The sequence below is a fragment of the Formica exsecta genome, unplaced genomic scaffold (assembly GCF_003651465.1).
Source record: "Formica exsecta isolate Colony F162 unplaced genomic scaffold, ASM365146v1 scaffold80, whole genome shotgun sequence".
Classification (NCBI taxonomy): Eukaryota; Metazoa; Arthropoda; class Insecta; order Hymenoptera; family Formicidae; genus Formica; species Formica exsecta.
This window is the reverse complement of record NW_021853570.1, coordinates 173,428-195,809: the sequence shown is the minus strand read 5'-3', so window position 1 is coordinate 195,809 and position 22,382 is coordinate 173,428. Positions and strand designations below refer to the sequence as shown.

At 39.2% G+C, this 22,382-nt stretch overlaps 2 protein-coding genes across 2 annotated transcripts in view; one reads left to right on the top strand and one right to left on the bottom strand.

Annotated features, from left to right (window-relative positions):
* The window catches only part of LOC115244154 (neuroligin-1-like), a 181,355-nt gene that overhangs the window by 21,265 nt on the left and 137,708 nt on the right, over positions 1-22,382 (bottom strand). The window contains exon 3 of the mRNA XM_029821583.1: positions 1,772-2,412. Coding sequence (XP_029677443.1) covers positions 1,772-1,996 — 225 coding nt within the window. The 5' untranslated portion in view covers positions 1,997-2,412. The remainder of the gene's footprint in view (positions 1-1,771; positions 2,413-22,382) is intronic.
* On the top strand, positions 10,488-12,945 carry LOC115244282 (AP-1 complex subunit mu-1). Its single transcript, XM_029821828.1, is given in 3 exon segments — positions 10,488-10,641; positions 10,996-12,192; positions 12,195-12,945. Coding segments are annotated over 2 exon segments (1,257 nt in total). The 5' UTR covers positions 10,488-10,641; positions 10,996-11,006; the 3' UTR covers positions 12,266-12,945.

Sequence of the window (22,382 nt, the reverse complement as noted above, 5' to 3'; positions counted from 1 at the left end):
ATAAGTTTTTATCTTCAAATAAATAAATATTTTTTTACTATATTAAAATTTTTAATGTATTTTAAAAATTATAATTTTTATTACATGCAAGTAATAATTTATTTAATGTAACAAAACACTTTTAAAAACAAAGTATTATTTAAGTAATAAAAATCAAAATTAACAAAATATATTTATTTAATTGAAAAAAATTTTATTTTTTATGTACCACTTGCTATAAATAAGCGAGACAATTAATGCAGTCAGTCATTTGTCACGGAATCATTTGTGATTCAATTACTAATATTCTAAATTCATTGTAAAAAATCCAATAACTATTCATTAAAGATAATTAAAAATTTTTAAATTTAGTGCCGGAAATTAATTTTGAAATTTAATAACAATTTGAAATACAGTTAATTGTCGCTGCCATTAGTGTAGCACAATATTAATTATCGTTGACAATAGTGTGGCAATAGTTAAAAATAATCAAGATTCGAATTTAACACTTAATTTTGTTTAATGCCCAAGAAAGGTGACCGTCGAGTCCAAATAAAAAGGATTAAGTTACAAATCAAAAAGGCTTTACTTTCCGATCAAGATCCCGTTCCTTTCTTTATAGCTTCACAATATAAAAAGTAAAATAAATCCGGAATAAACAATTTATGGTAAATTAAAATCAATCAAATTCGAAATCACATATCCAAATTATTAATTAATCAAAAAAATCGATCTTCGTCGAAAATTTTATAAAATCCGCGAATTATTCGGACCAGAGTAATTTAATAATTTAAAACAAACGCACAATTGAAGTTTGAATCCCGGATAAATTTCTTAAATGATTTGACCCAAAAGCCGACCAAACTTTATTAAACTCAAAACGTGACAATATATTGTATATTAATGTATATTATTATTACAAGATGAGCGTGAATAGGCCAGTAAATTGTTAAAATAAAAATTAATATTAATATAATTGGAATATATTGCCAATATAGAATCCTTTATCGATATTCCCATAATTAGTAGCTAACAAGGTATTTAACTGGATGTATGTGCATACAACTCTTGACCAAAATTGATTCACATTTCGCGCATGAATCGCAGCGAGGGATTAATTCGTATCCAAGATATTATCCCATTCTGTACACATAGTATCCAAATATTCGTGTTATCATTTCCACTATCATATAACTACCTCACGTTCCCTCTGTAAACAGGGAGAATTGACCTACGCGAGGAATAGCGATCGATTCCCGTCGAGATACTGTCATTAAACTCTATTTTATAGCGATTCATCAAAATTCAACGCAAGGGGAAGATTAAAAAGCTTTCTTTTTTTTCTCGCGCGTGATAGATACGTCTTCACTTTACGTGAAAAATTCGAATTTTAGAATAATAAAAAAAATGACACGTTGTCACGAATAATCGATGATGCTTCTCCGCGAACGATGCCGAACAGAGGAAAAATTCCCCACTTCCCCGCAGGGTCAATCCGGCAATAAATCTCTCCTTTTGCCGCGCGGAAACAGGGACGTACCGCGAATCACGATTCGCCATTTACAACGAGCCGAATCCGTGTCCGAGCGGGCTCTACTACGTGTTCGTTTCACCTGCAGGATACCCAAATCCTGCCGGGGTAGTTCATCGCTCGATACACCCCCCCCCCTTTCCTGTCCCACATCCCATTGTCATTCTCCTCCTCCTCTTCCTGCTTCTCTTCGTCATCCCCTCCCGATTCCAAAGTAAAACTCTCAAACCTCTCTCTGGCAAGAAGAATCGATACACATACCTGAAGTATTCCACGTATTTGTCCGCTCTTCGTCTCGACGATGCGCGAGGCGTAGCGGGTCACAGGTTGAGAGGAAGCCGCGCGACCACGGCCGGTCAGGATCAACAGGACGAGCAGCAGGGCGAGTCCTACGCGAGGATAGTAGCGGCTCCGTAGTCTGATCTGAGTCCACTGAGTTGCGACCAGCGGCCAGATGCGGACCGCCGGCTGGCATGGCAGCGGCATGACAGCATTTGCTGGCCACCTGGAGCGACGCCACTAGCATAACCGTACGGCGACCTTGGTCGTCGGTATCGGACAGGGCAGCCGGGCCAACCGGTCAGATGTGCGTGTCTGGCCGGATGTGTCTGGCTCCGGGGATGAGGGCAATTCTCCGACAGAGAGATCGCTTAATTCGTTCGCGACGGATGGCACGTGAACTTTGCCCCGCCGAGGTCCCGCATCACGGGATAGTCACTCTCTCCTTCCGCGCGTTTTATCCCGCGGCTCTCACCCCAACGACGACGTCCTCCCTCCACTCCCGGCGCGCTGGAACTGGCACTCTTCGACCGGGATCCAAGTTAAATTACTCTCAAAACATCTTGAATAAGAAAGTTGGGAAATGGCCGGGCCTCCATTGCTGCAGCAGGCTTGGGACGTCTCTGCAAACAAGCGAGAATTCCATATAACAAAACATCCGCAAGATTTCTGCCAGTTTAGTTTCGGTAATAAGAAATTTTTGCGCGTTTGTCAAAGAGACGAAAAAAATTAATTAGAATTACAATTCTTTTTTTTTTTTTTAATTTTGCGGGTTAATAAGAGCTAGACGTAGGAGATGTTTCAAAGTTTCAAAGAAAATCAACTAGTTTTACTCTAAAATTGTACACAGAATAAATTTTTCCAAGTATTATTATTATTTATTTATTTATTTATTCTTAATTCGTGCCTTACGGCTTCAAGTTTTACATTTGTAATTTGGTTTTGTGTTAGTGTGTCTGTAATGTCTATATTATTCCATTGAATATAATATATAAATAACACATAAATGAATAAACAAACATATATTATTAATTGAACCTGAATAGATAAATCTAAACTTCACGAATAATATAAATAACAAAAATAAGGTACAATATAATCAAATAGAATAAAATTAAATAAATTAAGCTGACCTCTCTCTCTCTCTCTCTCTCTCTCTCTCAACTAAAGTAATATAAACTCCAATAAATAAACTCAAATAAAAATTAAAATGAAAACAAAAATAAAAACTACAACTGAAATAGCTCTGAAATAGCTCTCTATAAATTTTTCTAAGTAAATTTGTCTTGATTCTGTACCAAGTATAAATAAATCTCAATTCAAGATTGAAACTGACGTACCATCATCCTGCGTCTGACTCTTATTAGCTCGCAAAATTTAAAAAAAATTATGATTCACATGAGAGCTTTATTAATCTCTTATTTGTAAATTAGAATTACTTGTCGCGGATATCGGAACTTTTATGCGCAAGCACGAGAATTTCGTTATCGCAATTATCCAAACCGGGGGAATGCGTTCCGCGATAAAATCTAGGTACCTTTTCAGCCAAAGCCATCGCCCACGCGAGAACGGGCTTTTGTTCACGCTTATAATTACAACAATAGGTCTATCAATGCGAACGAATCGCGCTAACGCCGATGGGATTGCTGCGCCGTTCGTCAATTTTTTTTCTTCTTTTTTTTTTTTTAATCGTTGATCCATTTGATACCGCGTCCGGTTTTGCGGTGAATCCGCTCGGTGCGACGCGCTGATGAACGGACGCGATCCGATCGATCGGCAGTTTTCGAATTTATGGAACTCGCCGATCCGGTAGTCCGGTCGCGCGCGTGAATGTGCGATTAATGCGTTTAACCGAATCTCAATCACTTTATTAATTAATCCCACCGCACGATCGACGCAACGCTCGGCCATTAAATGAATCGAATCTGCCGTTGTCGAAATCGCGGCTATAATTAAATCCAAATTTATCCTTACATTCCAAACTCTAAATTCAATACTTGTATTTAGAGAATTATTAGATGCATATTAAAGTCTAGAGAATCCTCCGAATTATCTCTGTTGTGTCTCATTAATCGTATGCAAATGTATTTGATAGAATTTAATAAACGCTTAGAGTGTTCAAAAAGTAAACATACATAAAAAAAGTTTCTAATATAGTTGTATTAATCGTTATGTTTTCGAAAAATTATATTCACTCAGAATTATATTGGTTTTCACAAAGACGTTGCTTCACAATGTTAAGTCTCAATCGGGTTGAATCTCGCACGTGAATAAACTGTACGGCATTGCGAGCGCCGTATTATCTTAAGTCCTGCATTGTCGGAGGCGCGAAAGAAGAGAGGCAAGAGTGCTGGAGAAATACGACGAAGTGGTTGAACGAAGAGCCGAAGAGCGAGGATAAACGAGATATACGAAGGATTGCGGGAGGATAGAGATAGCGTGGCACTGATTGCACTGAGAAACTTATCTCACCGCAGGACATCTCGCTGATCAACCGTCTCCTTCTGGTTTCAATCCCTCTCGTTTCCCAGCCCCATCCTCGCCATCCTTTTCCCCGCACTACGTTTCCGCCTTAGGGTTTTAGCGGCGGCGCCGCCGCCGCCACCGTCGTCGCCGGATCGCTTCGCTAAACTTTCCCGTCCGTTAACGATATCGCCGCCAATGGCCGATTTAAATTTTTAATCGCGACTACATTATCCCCCGACGGTGATTGGCGCCGTCCGCTTAAATCTCGTCGGTCGACAGTTTTCTTTCCGTTCGCTGCTCCAAATTCAAAGCTGACGGGAAACTAATTAGAAAGCGAATTGTGCGTGCACAGTTGGAAAATTTATGTTTTCTTGTTAAAAAGTATGCCGGTTAAAATTTTTATGTTAAATATTTAACACATTTATATGTTAATTTAACATATTGCTGTTGTGATAGTTTAACTCAAATATTAACTTATTGAAACAACTGAAAAAGGTGTAAAAATAATATAATGTGCACATATTTTTAATTTTACACGATAAATATGTTCCGTATTATTAGTGACAGAATTTATCTGTTAAAATTTACAGAAAAGAATGTTGATTTTATCCATAAAAGTGAGAGTGACTACAGATACAGTCAATAACATTTTTCCAAGTTAATTTTATCACATTAAAAATATATTGATTTTACATAAAATTTATTTCATATTACTATAAAGTTTGCATTCATTTTATGTTGGAATATTAACATAATATTAATGTTACCATTTAACGTACCATATTATGTTAAATTAACACAGAAATTTGTGTGAATCGTTTGGGACATGCGATATATGTTAAATTTAAGCCAAATTTTCAAATAGCGTGTGAGATTATGGATACAAAGTAAATTTTGATTTTTTAAACTTGTTTGATTGCAAAAAGATTAGTCTTGTTCTAAAATTGGTTTTCCTTATTCTCTCTCTACCTTTCTTCTTGCCTTGTCATCGCATTCAAATATTCTCAAGCAATAATTTCCCACAGACTAATATAGAGATCATTATTATTCTTTTAATTATTTCGTTAAATTTCATCATCGTGTTTTAATGGATTTCCGCTGTAACTTTCTACACAGCGCGCGCACATATATTATAGCTTGTATTATTAAACTTTTAAGTAAATCCAATTTACTCGGCGCAGATGCGTTTCCGTGTCGCCGTACGTTATAACTCGGCACGTTATTACGTGATATGATTTATTTAACGTAAATGGATAGCAACGAGCGGGACGAGAAATATATGGTGTCTTTTGGCGATTGCATCATATCTCGCATTCTCCGCGGTGGACATCGACAACAATGTTTTCGTCGGAATGAAAAATTGCCGACGATACGGTATGGCCGTCGGGGAATAACTTTTTACGATAAATTACAACTCTGATATTCAGAAGTTTCCAATGTGGGAAGAGATAGAGTCCCTTGTTCCGGTTTCATTTTTTCGCAAATCGATGCGCCATGCCGGGTCTCTCTCTGCTTCATTATGACATCGCAATTTACGTTTGTTTTCTCGTGTGCCCGGATGAAAATCTATCTCGCGCCAGAATTTATTATCGCGATTATACCGAGGGCTTCGCGCCCGCAATGAGAGAGGCGAGTTCAAAGGGGAATTCAATCGTTATCGGACTCACGTGCGTTTGCCGAATCCATTATGCATCTTGCCTAACGGATTTAACCCGATATAGAGCGATATCGATCCTAATGAAATCTCGGCTCTCGTAAGAGCGGTGATCGATAATCGCGATTAGATCGGCCAACGTTGGGTCAATTCGGTTATCGCGCGAGTAACGCGCGCGCGAGACTTTCAGTCATTCGGTGGAACGGAGAACCGGGACTAATTTAATTCAAGCCCCAATTATCGGTCGTACCGATCCCCCAGGCGGCTCTAACTTTCGCCTCCCGATATAGCGTTCACGGGGTTCCCGAAGGATTCCCGAGCGATTCTGAAAACAGACGTGCAGTAATATAACTACGCGGGCGTATAAGGCGGCCGCTTGTACCGCACCACTTTATCTTCGGTTTCTGACGTTTCATTCGCGAAAATCAAGCGAAAGAAATTGATATCGACGAACCTCCGCGTTCGCTATCGCGGCGCTTTCCCGCCGCGATACCGAATTATAGCCTCGTCATTTTTCAAGTCAGCCAATCTGGCCATTTTTAAATCCTACAAACATTATTCGTCATTTACGCGCGTCTTTGCCTCGATATACCAAAAGTAATTAATATCCATTACGATATCCATTTTAAATCGCTGTAATAGAGTATAATTTATTATTTTACGCTCATGTAAATATTATCGCAATTTTTATGTAACATCCTGTATATGTATCATATTGCGAAACGTTCCTCGAAAACTTTAATTACGAAATATATATATATTTCGAATTACGTATGTTCTCGTTATTGTACACTATTTGTGCCGGCGTATTATTATAGCCATTACGATAAATTAAAGCCGACAGCGTTTACCATTCCAGAGACAAGCTTATTTTTCAAGATCCCTGTCAAGATTCCTCCTCTTTATAACAGCACCAGTAAATTGCGCGCACTCGAGGACTTTCTAAATTCTTCGAAATTATCTCTTTGAGATGTTTCGCGGATTGCACGTGAGCAGAGTCCCAAGACACCGTCATTCTTCGTACTTCGATTCGCGAACATCCAGCGTTTGTAGGAGACGAGCGAAAAAGAGAGAAGGATGACTTATTAAGGCGAAGGAAGAACGAGTTCTCCCCGTCTCTCCACCTGCCGATGATTTGACTTTATAATCGAGTCAGCCTCGTTCAATTACAATGGAATCTCTTGTGGAATTTGCCGCAAACAGTACGCGATTCAGTGCGGCCTGATCGTGCACTACGGTAAATATTCTCCCGGTCGACGCCGGATGCATAAGCTATGCGCGACGAATGATTTTCCAAGCTCATGATTAATTCACGGTCGGAAAGTGCTGTTAGTTCCACGAAAGAGGAAATGTTATTTAGTAGACGTTGTTGGTACCGAGAGCATGAAAAATGTTCGCTGCATATTTAAGTAATATCTAAGCAACATATATTGTATATATATATTATTCAAGATATACAAATGGTATTAATATTATATTAATAAGAGAATTGTCGATATAATACTACGTGTTAATGCGAGCTTATTCAAGATCATTTATTTACGTTGACACATTCTATTATTTTTAACTAATCTCACAGAGAAAACTCATACATACATGGATATTTTATATTCCTGTATAATAATATTCATTGATGCCGTGTGCGGTCAGAGATCGATATGAAATATTTATCAGAATGTAGTGCTTCGCGGCGAGCTGAAATTCAATTGAAAATAGGAAATCGGGATTCGACGAGAGGGCCATTCGAGAGGAAATTCACGCCCGGGACCAAGCCTGTTTTCCTAAATACTGGGAACTGTTTATCGAGCAAACACATCTGGATGAATACGATCGGCGACATTCGGTTCGATCGGTATCTCTTCAATATTTTATGCTAAAATAGCCGGGGGAACTTGATCACACGCGTGAACGCGTAGGTCGCCACCACTCATCGCTCATTAATGTATTCATTAAATGGGTCCTCAATTTTGCCAGTCAACCCCGTCGCGCTTAATTCGAAAATATCATCGCAATTTTTCGCAACATAAATTTTTGGCGAACCGATTAAAATTAGTTTGCGGTAAAACAATCGTTTCATTCTCCTTTCTATATCAAGGGTTTAAATCCGGTAAAAGAAATAGTTGTCTATGTTTAGAGTTTCCATTATATAAAACGCGTTTTTGCATCAATCTTTAATTTTATATCTGATAAAATACATTTTATTAAAACAAAAAAAGTAATATTGTTAGTAATAAAATTGCCATATCGTACATGTACTCGTATGAATGATACGCCAGTATTTTTAAGAGTATTATAGAGTTTGCGTAAAATAAGAGAGAGAATTGATTATTGGCATGATTCTCGAAAAAGCAGTGATACTTTATACGCAATTGATGCGACAGTCAAAGTATTGAAAACTTTTGGACGATTACGATATATACATATTTATATGTATACACATGATCCTTTCGGTTATTATATAGTTTAACTGCCAAACCGCGAAGAGGGGGCGGCCTCGTTGGTCGCATCTCTACGAGCGAAAATAAGCGCGATTGAAGTACTTAATGGGAGTACGTCACGCTGACCGCAGATAACATGGTTGGACCGACCGCTGGTGAATAGTTGAACGACTGCAGCGGTAATTTTCGGATGGTGGGCCGGAAGCGCGCCTTTCGGATGCCTGTTATAAACGTTAAATCGATTAGGCGAGACCCGAGCTTTTACGCGCCGGGCACAAATCGCATTTTTAACGCTATAGCGAATGCGCAAAACAGCACCGCGGATTTGCGGTACTCTATCAGAATCGACTTGGACGAACGTCGATTACGCGCGCACAGATAACATACAATGCTTTCTTTCTTCGGTTGCTTTTTCCGTACGGTTTATTTTTACAAGAATCGCAAAATTCTATTATATCGATTATAAAGGCGGGAAAAGAGAAGAAGGGGGTGGGGAGTAAGTACCAGGGTGAGTGATAGTAAGTACCAATAGTTTAGAAAACTGCAGTGGCTTACGCCCTGCATCCTGCATGTCAATGCGTTTTTATACCGCGCGACGCAATGCGACATGTCACGCATGTCGGAGCTTTTCGGGGAAACGCGCGAGAGCATTTTATTTCGGCAGAATCTGTAAGCCGGCAATCACCATCGACGTGTATTTACAGTCGGTTTAATGCAGCCGATACCATCGGCGTCTATCGGCATATTCGACAACGCTAGAAAATCGATAGCACTACGCTGGCGAAACGAACGCACGAGTTGTTTACGACTTGAGATATATTTACCAAGATTCCAGAATATTCGCGTCGCGAATTAAAATTCTAATTCACAAAAAAGCTCGAGAATTTTGCTTTATTATATTCCGCGATATTTAATTCATTGACTTTTCAATTTTGTATCGTTTATCTCATTCATAGAAAGCGAAAAAAAAAAAAAAAGAAAAAAATTAAATTTGTTTGCTTTTGAAAAGCGATATGTGATAAAATGTGCAATCTATTCTTAATATCCATTTGCTGATTTATATATTTAAATTTCGAGCAGTTTATATAATATAAATCTGAATATCTCGCTTTTGAAAAGCTCACTTCGAAGAGAAAAGCTCGCGATTCTTGTTTGTCGAATTTGCCTTGCAACAGAGTCTCTTTATTTTCTATTTTCACACTGTGCACGGAATATCCTACAATACGCTATCGTACCTTCTTCGTGGAGTAGCCGGCGCGCTGAAATCTTCCGCCGAGATTAAATGACTTCCAGTTGTATAGAATCTTAATGCCGGAAGGCGCTACTTTGCCGGAGATACAGAGCGCGTTTTCCACGAAACGGCTTCAAGTAAGATTTAATGTTTCGTGAAACACGGAGTACAGATTAAAATGCCTTAGATCGGATTTACCTTCGTTGCTGTATTAAGCGCGATTTTAGAAATATTTGTATTCGCTCGAATAAGTTGAGGTTAACGGGCAACGAATGCCCGTTTTATCGATAATTATTCTCCTCATTATTCTTTCTATACATACAAGAACAGAAATTATACAAAAAAAAAGAAAACAAAACACACACACACACACACATATATATATAGCATATATGTTATATCTAAATATACATATATATTTATATTTAATTTTTGATTTTTGTTTTTTTCCTCAGGATTTTCTTAGATCCTTTTTTAAATCCTTTTTCTTCGCAAGAATTAGATAAAGACATAAATTAAAGAGGTCAAATAAAAATAGATTGTTTTAAAATATCTCCGTAAAATATTTGGACAGAAAAGACGGATTATATATTTCACAATACCATTATACATATACATACATGTGTCAATTTAGAGACTTTCATCATGATTTTATAAACTATTCACTTAAAAAGTTAAACTTTCAATATTATTTCCCTGTACGCTCAATATACATTAATATATAATCAAACAAGCTAGTAAATAATCTGTAAATGAATTTAAAAATCATACCTTAATAATAAAATTTCGATGAGCGTATCTATTTCACGACGTTCCAACGGCTCGTGGCGTCGCGGTCAATATGTCGCGTGAAGTTAGCCGCTGACGCATGCGTGTGGCGCGCGTGTCGCACACTTTGGGCAACCTTGCGTCGCGACTCGCGACGATCCACAGTGGCAGTGCGAAAGAGCGAGGTGGTGAGTTCGTTATTTTTATCGTTTCAATTTTGTGGAAAGTTGTCGTTCCTAGATGTAAAAAATACGCGGAAATAAATATACTCTCAGGAAGGATATCGTATGCCAAGGTAAATATCGATTTTTTAAGACACTTCTTATTTTATATACTAAGATTTCGACGATCAAACTTAAAATTTTGAACTTTTTTGATACCATCTTGATCTCTACATAATATATACAATTTATTGTTGACAAAATGCAAATTATTTGCGCAAATTTTGCAAACCTCAGCTTGAAACTCTTATTTTGGTGATCATAACCTAAACGTACAAGTGATGTCAATTGATGAACCGTCTCGGTTATTACGATGCGTTTGTAATAAGTTTATACGGAGAAAATGTTATATAGTCATTTTTTAAGAAAATGTAAAAGGTATGAATATAATATTGTTAATCTCTTTCTTTTCTTGTTTATGTGTGCAGTCTGAGACAAGATGTCGACGTCAGCAATATACATCTTGGACGTAAAGGGCAAGGTGTTGATCTCGCGCAACTACCGTGGCGACATCGAAACTGGTGTCATAGAAAAGTTTATGCCACTTGTGATGGAACGCGAAGAGGAAGGTAATCTTACTCCGATCATTCAGACACCAGAGTGTACATATGCGTATATAAAATATAACAATCTGTATATCGTATCTACTACGAAGAAAAATGCGAACATATCCCTGGTATTTGTATTCTTGCACAAAGTGGTGCATGTCATGCAAGAATATTTCAAAGAATTAGAGGAAGAAAGTATACGAGATAACTTTGTCGTCATTTATGAGCTCCTAGACGAGTTGCTGGATTTTGGCTATCCTCAAACCACCGATAGCAAGATTCTGCAGGAATATATTACTCAAGAGGGTCACAAACTGGAGATTCAACCCAGGATTCCTATGGCTGTGACCAATGCTGTCTCTTGGCGATCAGAGGGCATCAAATACCGCAAGAACGAAGTTTTTCTAGATGTAATAGAATCTGTGAATCTTTTGGCGAATGCCAACGGAAATGTTTTAAGCTCGGAGATCGTTGGTGCCATAAAGATGAGAGTTTATTTGTCAGGGATGCCAGAATTAAGGCTAGGTCTCAACGACAAGGTCCTATTTGAGTCGACAGGACGCGGCAAGTCAAAATCTGTGGAACTGGAAGACGTCAAGTTTCATCAATGCGTCAGGCTATCACGTTTCGAGAACGATCGTACGATCTCGTTCATCCCGCCGGATGGTGAGTTCGAGCTCATGTCATACAGACTGAATACACACGTGAAACCCCTGATATGGATCGAATCCGTGATCGAGCGACACGCTCACAGCCGAGTCGAATATATGATAAAGGCGCGATCGCAGTTCAAGCGTCGTTCGACGGCGAACAACGTGGAGATTGTGATCCCTGTGCCGAACGATGCCGACTCGCCCAAGTTCAAGACCACAATTGGCAGCGTCAAGTATTCGCCCGAGCAGAGCGCCATCACTTGGATCATTAAGTCTTTCCCCGGAGGCAAGGAGTACCTCATGAGGGCTCACTTTGGTCTGCCGTCTGTAGTCGGAGAAGACGTCGAGGGCAAACCGCCTATACAGGTGAAGTTCGAGATACCGTATTTCACTACGTCCGGTATCCAAGTGCGATACTTGAAGATTATGGTTATCAGGCCCTACCTTGGGTGCGTTATATCACGCAGAATGGAGATTATCAGCTGCGGACGAATTAGCTAATTGACAACGGGGTGGACGACATCAGGATCTCGGGCGTTATGCCCGAGTACGAGGACTAATCGAACGCGTAGTATGCTTCAGAGCGAATTAGAATCGACGGTAATCGTTTATCATTCCAATACAATGTGGTGGAAAGATGACGCGGAATACGATACAAGAACAAATTGGATTTTCGAACATCGATCTCTTCTTCGTTTCGATAAATTTCACGTTTATTCTGCACGTTCCGCATTTTTTAATATTTCTCTAAAACAGGATAATATGCATGGTGAAAACATTCTCTTTACGGACATTTCACATTTGAGATGATTCGCGTCTAGAGTATTTAATCTAAATGGGTTTTTTCATCGATATCGATAGAGTAAACTTTGTACATCTCCCAATTTATTTTTTAAACACGATGACATTATAAGGGCGTCTAATAAAACATAACTGCAACCTTACGTGGAAATCATATAAATAAATCGGCAATTTATTTTATAACATTTTCCTTTGACAAGGCAAGTTTATGGACGGGCAGAAAGGCTCGGTAATTATAAAATTTAAAACTCTAGATAGTATTATATAAATAAAGATTAAATATATACCAATATCACGTTTAATAATCGTAATATTACTAGATTTATGTCGTTACAACACATATTAATGTAAGATAATATAATGATATATTAACTATCGCGATAAGTGACGCCTTCGTGGTCCAGGTACGTCGTATCGAGAAAAGAATGACGTCCGCATGCTTATCCCGTATTCATCGGTAGTACCGAACGAATTTTTTTCTCTCCCTTTTTTTTCCTATTCCTTTCTTTTTTATCTCGGTCCGCTCACCCTGTTACGAGCTGCATTACGGCGCGCCGGAATGCGACGGACGTAGATAGCGATGGTAATGTTCGGTTACTGCATAGATAGTAATCGGCCTAGAAATGGGTAAAGGGGGGTTGTTACGAGTGAATTAGCGAGTCCGCGTGCACGTGCAATGTGTTCGAAGTAGCTGCTAGGGATCCCCGAGAATCGGTTTGATGCGAGAAGTTTTTGTACAACGGGAAGACGTATCGCACGTAATTAATTACCGTAAGTTACGTAAGAAATTAATTATTAATATTTTTAGAATTATATAAAAATTAATACAATTAATTATATAATTTGTTAGGCTCGATCTAAATATATATTTTTTCATATCGATCAGTTATACTCTTATGTTATTTCTTCGATCATGTTATTTCTCTCTATCTGGTATCGTATTTTTTTGATATTTCTATTACTACACACACACACACGGTTTTATTATAGTAATTGCTTCACGATAAGAATCTATTGCCAGAAAAATCGATAGAAGGCGGCGCACCGTGAATGATAAAGCGTTCTATTTCTAAGCAAAACTAGATATATTATAGAAATGATTTTTTCTTATAATATTATTTCCTATCGCATTTTCATTTCTTTTCGTTGTAATATAATATCTGCTACCTATTCCCTTAAAAATTCCCGTTCCTTGGAAAAGATGATTGAAGATTGCTCGGATACGCTACATTGGAAATGGCATAAGCGTTCGTCGGTGCGAATAAAATGATAAATATTTCAACGAGAGAAAGGAGGGGGGCGGGGGGGGAGGGACACGAAAACGCGATTAGAGCGAAATGGTGGAAGCCGAAAACTTTTTATTTCGGCCTCTCTTCCTCGCCCTACGAATGCTCGCGGTATGCAAATTTTTTTTTGGCATGAACGCGCACGAGCGTGTAATAATTTTATGGAAATCAGTAGTCTCGCCAAGCACAGAATTTCACACGCGTGCGCGCGCGACGCGAATCAGGAAGTGGTATGAACCACGAGAGAAAAAAATCTCTCTCTCTCTCTCTCTCTCTCTCTCCACTATCGCGATAAGTGACGCCTTCGTGGTCCAGGTACGTCGTATCGAGAAAAGAATGACGTCCGCATGCTTATCCCGTATTCATCGGTAGTACCGAACGAATTTTTTTCTCTCCCTTTTTTTTCCTATTCCTTTCTTTTTTATCTCGGTCCGCTCACCCTGTTACGAGCTGCATTACGGCGCGCCGGAATGCGACGGACGTAGATAGCGATGGTAATGTTCGGTTACTGCATAGATAGTAATCGGCCTAGAAATGGGTAAAGGGGGGTTGTTACGAGTGAATTAGCGAGTCCGCGTGCACGTGCAATGTGTTCGAAGTAGCTGCTAGGGATCCCCGAGAATCGGTTTGATGCGAGAAGTTTTTGTACAACGGGAAGACGTATCGCACGTAATTAATTACCGTAAGTTACGTAAGAAATTAATTATTAATATTTTTAGAATTATATAAAAATTAATACAATTAATTATATAATTTGTTAGGCTCGATCTAAATATATATTTTTTCATATCGATCAGTTATACTCTTATGTTATTTCTTCGATCATGTTATTTCTCTCTATCTGGTATCGTATTTTTTTGATATTTCTATTACTACACACACACACACGGTTTTATTATAGTAATTGCTTCACGATAAGAATCTATTGCCAGAAAAATCGATAGAAGGCGGCGCACCGTGAATGATAAAGCGTTCTATTTCTAAGCAAAACACACCGGCAAACGACGATAACGATAGCCAGTGATCGGCCAGCGCAAATATTAGCAGTATCGATTGCGCCGATATCGTAATTAATACGTTAGACTCGTTCAATTAAATACGAGCAGGAAACGAGAGAGTTCTTAACGTCTGAAACGAAAAGGATCTTTTGAAGAAAAGAGAAAAAGAAGCACATTTTCAATTCGAAACTCTAGGCGAATACAATCGCGCCGGTGGAATTCGAGTCGAATAATTCCGGAGGATTCATCTCCTCTCTTTCTCTCGGTATGTAGAGCCGTTAATAAAAAAGGCAAATTTACGCCGGTCGAGTCGGTAACACGTCGAGGAAATCCGACCTGATCGCAAGATACTTGGCGGCGTAATGGGATGCGCGCGAAGGAGCTCCTGAGAATTTCCCTGACTCCGTCGCGCACCTCCAACATCCGTCTCATCCGTTCTTGTCGGCAACGTAGAAAATTCAGGCAGAGAGAGAGAGAGAGAGAGAGAGAGAGAGACGATTTAAAGTTGCATCCGCGTCTCGCGTGAAACTCTCGTCCGTCATCCCGAGCCGATTTTCTCTCTTTCTCCCCGGTCTTCCGGCGTTTTCCGCGATATTAAAACTTATTCTGGAAAATATATGCGCGTAGTCTAGACGAGTATACACCCGTATACGGCGAAAGAAAGTTTTGCAAGTTTGCGACTCGTATTAACGAGCCGCGCCGCGAATCGATATCGATTCGCTGTGTTAGCGTCAGCGCAAGAACTGAGTAATTTGGTCGCCGCGCTTAAGCGTGGAGAGTATGCACTTACACATCCCTGTGGAAATTCGCGAACTTCGGAGACTCTACGGGACCGAAATTCCCGCGTTTAGCGCTAATTGCCGAGTATCCGTCCGAAACTCGAGCAATACATCGGTCAAGTGTTTTCCACTGCAAATTTAGCGTTAAACGCGCACAGCTTGAACCCTATTGTGTATTACGCAATTGGGTCAGGTTCTAGCACCTGTTCCGTTGAGGATAAAAAAAAAAAATGTTAAAACAATGGCAAAAGTTGAATAGAAATATAACAATGCGCCAACATTGAAAAAAATGTACTAAATTCAAAAAAATTGTTTTTGATTTAAATTATTTATTTAAATACTTAAATAGAAAAATAGACATTGTTATACCACATTATATAAAAAACTGACCGAAACTTTAGATAAAGCGACTGCAGTTTTTTTTTGCAGACACACTGTCTGAATTTTCAGATATACTCTTCTGAACTTTCAGAAAAACGGTTTTGATGATTAAGACAGATTGTCTAAAATTTCTTTCAGACATCCAGATCTGAAAATTTAGACAAAAATGTGTCTGAATTTTTAGAAAATTTTTTACAGTGCATTCAGCTTTTTTCTATACCATTTCTTTCTATCTTTAACGAAACAGGTGTTTAGAACCCGGCCCAACACATCCTATATATCCTGTATCCACGGACTGAAGATCAAATGTGAGATATTAAACGAGATAAAGACTCGACGACGCGATTAGCCGCGAATTTATGCGGGATACATTTCGATATTTAAAACTGAGGAGATCGCGCGTTCCATATTTCCACGTTTTGCTGAAAAGTAGTAAAACCGCTGGAAAGGCGGCTTTTTACCCGCGCATTGTAATTTACATCGTGTATTATGGCTTGTATAACCCCCATTAAATACGCATGCTCGTGTATTAAACACGACTGCAATATTCCGCGCGCGAGGGAGAAAATGATATTAAAATAATTTCGTTGCAGATATATTCCTCGGCTAATTATGCGCGGGACGCTTCTCTCTCCCATCTACATACATAATGACATGCACAAAATGGAAATATCGAGCTGCTATGAAATCAATTATTGTTGATAATATTAATCATCAATTGTGCTCATTGAAACTCCCACCTTTTCTCTTCCCCTACTTTCAACATAATTATTCGTGCGTACATGATACAATATTACACAATGTAACATGCGAAAGGGGAGTGGGGGGGGGGAGGGGGATCTTCTTGAAGAGAATGTTTTAATGAAATTTCTATGTCTAAGTAAGTAGCTTCGAAGCAACGAAATATTACATAGTTGTCTATCTCTCTCACAGCATTCAAAGCTACTTTAAATAGTTATCATACTCCCGTCGTGTTTCCCATGCTATTAAATTACAGGATCTTTCTACGTTATCGGAGAGTGACTTAGTTAAAAATTTGGAAATTTACCTCTGCCGGGTAAAATATATATCTCTCTCTCTCTCTCTCTCTCTCTCTCTCTTTCTCTCGACGAGAATGAATAAAACATATTTTTCATTTTCATACGTGCGTTACATATTCATTGTATACATGAAATATATATACAATATACTGGTCAGTAACAATAATTTTTTAACTATTCGCGTATATACAGGCACATGCGCGCTCACGCACACATACATATTCTTAGAGATATACATATATGTGCATAGAATCGCGAAAACAGGTATATGCATCCGCTAGTGCGTTAAAATACAGATTGTGAAATCGCGGCTTTTACAAATTCGGCGCGATCGACGAATTGAATTATTCGAGACGGTAAATTCCGATGTCAATTCGGTTTACAATCGTCCTGATGAAACTCCGCGTCAAATAGCCACGTTTGTGACTAATTGCGCGCTTTCAATATATACGAAGCGTACCGTTGCATTTCCGCACTCATCTATACGTCCGCGCGTCATTAATTTGGAAACTATGTTGAAAATCACCGACGAATGTCGACACCCGTTCGCTCACACGTGGACCCGATTAAATCGAGACCTTTTAATTGAAATATTTTATAAATTTTTTCTAGGCGGTTAACTAATTATTTGTTAAAAAAAAAATGTGTTGACAGATTCCTTTACGGGCATTGTAAAGCAAAGTCCACTCGACGCATTTGGTGGGGGGGGGGGGGGGGGGGGGGGAGGGGTCAAATTACTTAAAAGAAATTGCATCAATTTTATTTCTCTTATGTCCCCCCCCTCCCGTGTGCTCTTCCCCTCCCCCTGTAAACTCGATTAAATCGAGAATTTCTTTAATAAAAATATTTTATTAATTTTTCGAGGTAGTTAAGTAATGATTTGTTTAAAGAAAATGCGCCGACAAGTTCTTTTGCGGAATTACGTAAAAGAAATTGCGTCGATTTTGTTTCTCTTTCTCAGTAACCCTCTCCTCTCCCCCCTTCCTCGTGTGCTCGGCGACTGTGCGACTTTTTTCCTCTTGGTGGTAAAGAACGGCCGTAAAAACGTCATATTCTTCCCGCGCTCGGACACGCATGGCCATGTATTTACTTGCATATATATTCGAAAGCAGACGCTTTGGGACACGTTGCGCGGGTATAATACTAACCGCCGGTGTTTACCACAATTCTGTTATATGTATTATAAGTCCCATAAAAGCCAGCGCGCAAACTTCCGAGAGACGCGCGGTTGTGGGGGGGTGTGTTTTTAGGGGAGTTTGGCATTGGCAAACTCAATTCGAGTTTATGTTCCTTGTGTACAAAGTGCTCGCGCGCGCGCGCGAAAGTTACGATGCGCGAAAATACGCCATTATGAGTCCTAAAGTTATCCCCATCTCTACGGCTAAAATATACATAAGTTTCTCTGCGCGGGCGATATCGCGTAGTTTCTCCTTTTTTCCGCGCGTGTTTTATGATGCCGAACATGAAACTCGAAACTTTGTCCCGCGACTGCCTTTGAAGATCTCGCTTTATTTATTCATGTAATTAACCTCTTACTGTCTTGATGTGTTTCTCGTTAATATATCTTGTTCATATCTTCTGGATATTGGATTTGTCATTTTTCTTGAAAGATACGCTTTTAATTTTAATATCAATCAAGAAATCTTATACTTGTATGTAATTACAAAAATTTAGTATGTATGTGTGTTGATATGTAGAGATGTTATGTAAAAATGTAAAGAATGGGTCATTACTTAAAGAAGTTTCAAAGCGATGTATTAAATGGTTTTAATGCAAATTTTGTTCTAAAGCCCTGGCCGAAGAGTAAAAGCTCGATATCATGCTTGCCCTCCTCGTCCTAAACGAGCAAACAACTTCGGCGAACGCGTGTACGCAAAACTAGGAAATCCGGCCGACAGTTTTGAGAGCGAAATTGTGAGTTATGGGGTTTCTGCGCGCGAAAAAGCAACATTTACCGTCGTTTAGGAAACGACAAGCCATCGGCCCACTCTCTCGCAAATAGCGCTCCGCATTGATTTATCACCGACCGAAAAAGACGAATTTGAGGTCGTGAGGGAGGGGAGGGGATGTGATAGGGTGATCGAGAAGGGAGAAAACGTGGAGGTTTACCGAGGGAACCCGCGGAGAAGGTGAGTGTCAAGCTCGCACGAGAGGGTGGCCGCATGGGAAGGGTTGCAAGAGTGACAAAACGCCACTCCTATGGCAAGACCGCGGCGATCTGTCACTTGGCTGTGGGGCTAATCGGGCCGCGTGAGGGACCCTTTCCCTGTTTTCATCCCGCGACGTCTTCGACGTCTGATTGCAAATTACATTGCACGACCGATTCGGGGACTACCCTCGTCTCGCCACCCAGTGGGTGATCTTCCGGGATCCCCGGGTGACTCTCGGAGGGCTCAAACTTGATCCGTCGCATCCTCCCTCGCTCGACACGGATCGTTTGTCACGGTGCATTAGACTGTCACGACTTGGTCCTGGTGATTCGAAAAGCGTCGATTGGAACTAGTTAACCCTGTGTCCCTTGAAGCCCGGGCTTCTTCGGGCCGAAATTTACATAAGGTTGATTCGATTGTGATAAGAGAGTTCTGATCAATAAATATTATCTCCCGCGATTGAGTTTGGCGACATATCGATTAGATGGACACATGTAACACATGTGTTATTGTACCTCTTCTTTTTGCGACAATAGCAGTTCACCTTTAAATTTATCGAACGCAAGCACCCGCGCTATCGTCGCACATTTAGCACTAAACTCGGCTGCCTGATCCTCAGTTCTTGTTTACGTTAAATGCATGCAACGTGTTACGTCTGCGAAACTTAGAACTATGTAACTGTGTTTAACGTTAAGATAAGGATCCCCACGCATTGTCTCTCCTATGTACTGTATCGTTAACGATCCTTATGAAACCATTGTTGCCTCCATGACATTCCCTTGACGCGTTTTTTAAAAGTTGGACGTTTCATTCGATAAAGAATCCAATAAGTTCACGGGTAGGTAACTTTTTTGCCAATACCGTCGAGTCCGACGTGTGACGTTATAATCGAGCGCGTACGGAGATGAGAAAAGGAGAAATGAAACGGGAGAAAAAAAAAGTTAAAAGTTGACGAAAACTTACACAGCTCGGATCATTTTGCTTTTGATATATATATATATCGTAGAAGGTATATTCCTGAGTAATACACTGTTTGAATTTTGTGGCGGTCTCTTTTAATTCCTGATATATGCAATTTTGAAATGTTATAATTCTCGTTATTCGGTCCGTCTGAAATTATACACCCGGCCGCCAAATTGGTCGGCGCGTCGTTTGCATCGACGAGCGCAACGTTTATTTACATAACGCGCGTCGTCGAAATGTCGACGATCGAGAGATCGACATTACCGGTCCCATCGCGCGCGCGATGTAGCGCGCGATGTCCCCTTTACCGCGCATTTGCATACAAGCATACGCCGACAAACAGCGCCGACACTCGAATGCATTAACTTCCCCCCGGAGGGCTCGACCAAAGGGACGCCAACCCGATGTCTCCAGACTACCCTCACTGTATTTGCATTTACCAATGCCTGTTGTTTGTTCCCTTTCCTACCTTTCCGCGCCTCTCCTTCCGCGTCACGAGATAGAGCGAGTGCACATCGATGTTCCCCGGATCTTATCTTGTATGAAAACTTTCGTCGCGCTTATATTTATATTTATGCGCTTTTGTTTGTTGCGCATCGAGTTCTCGGGGTAATATCGAACGATTTTTACGCCGTCAAAAGTCGACGTAAAATAAACGACCCCCTACCTACTCTAGGTAAAGGCGTGTACGTGAGAGGAAATTTTTACGGGGGGATTTTTGCGTTACGGTTGCTCGCTCCTTGGCTTTTCCAAGCTATACGTAGAGATTAATCCGAGATTATCGATCTTTTTTTAAATGTTCTCGAAAGATGTGCACACACGCGCGTTACATTCTATCTCGTAGATTACATTCGGCTACCGGTGTACCGTTTAATTCCGTCATGTTGTTTGTCTTTACGCTGCTTTCGCGGAGATCTTGAAAATGTAAATTAACTATTTCACTTTTTTTAACATTATCCTACACTGTCGAGATGCAATAATCATTCGATTCATTTGTTGAATTACCGTTATAGTTTGCTCATTATATTTTACGCGAAACTGCTGAAGAATCGTGTTTCTTTTATTTCTGAGAGACAAATCGTAAATTTTTTACGAATACTTTTACTTTATAGCTATCGTGAAAAGTTTCATCTGTGTTTCAAGAGAGAGTTTTAACGTTCTCTTATAAAATTAATTTTATTTGTAAAAAAAAAAAAAATCTTTTTTTCTACAAAAGAAGTATAAATAATATAGTCAATGAATATCTAAGATTCCGAATCAATTTAATTAAATCACTGTAATGTTCGCGTGAGATCAAAGTTAAGGCGATTATTTGTTCATCTAACAACCGATTGGGCTAATTGGAGTTAGGTATAGGATGAAATTAACCCAATAGTTAGTCAATTAAACGCAAGTGTACTCCATCTAAACTCCGCTCGATGTTTCACAAGCAAGTTCGTGCGAATCAGCCCTTATTATTTCAATCTACGAAACTTTAACACTGTGCATATATGGAACATTATGCATATCGATCGTACATTTTGCCGGAGTATCTCCGTTTAAATTTACGTAACCACCATCTTACGAGAGCTTGCAGAGCGCGAATAAATATAGCTAAGCAATATTGGAAGAATTTTATGCTACGGAAGGATTGCGCGATATCTTTATCGTAAACACACTAAACGTGTGCAATAAAGAAATTGCATAAAAAATGCTCGAGAAAAGTTTGAAGTAAAATTAAGGAAAAAAATATATTGCAAAAGATTATCCTTATCTGAATTTTACGTTGTACGCTAAGTAGATAATAGCGAGACTACACAGTTGGAAAATTTGGCTTCAATTTAACATATATCGCGTGTCCCAAACAAACCATACAAATTTTTGTGTTAATTTAACATAATATGGATATGTTAAATGGTAACACACTATTACTATGTTAATATTTCAACACAAAATGAATACAAACTTCATAGTAATTTGAAATAAATTTTGTGTAAAATTAAAAAATATGTCCACATTGTATTATTTTTACACAAAAATTTAAATCGGCATATTTCTTAACAAGAAAACATAAATTTTCCAACTGTGTAGAAATATGTACGCATATATGTATATTACACGTTTACAGAGTGACACGATATAAATTGCAGTCATTTAATGCAAATTATCATTTGATTCAGCCATGATTATTACGATCGATCCGAGGGAGGTTTAACTGGGAATTAGATATTGCGCTA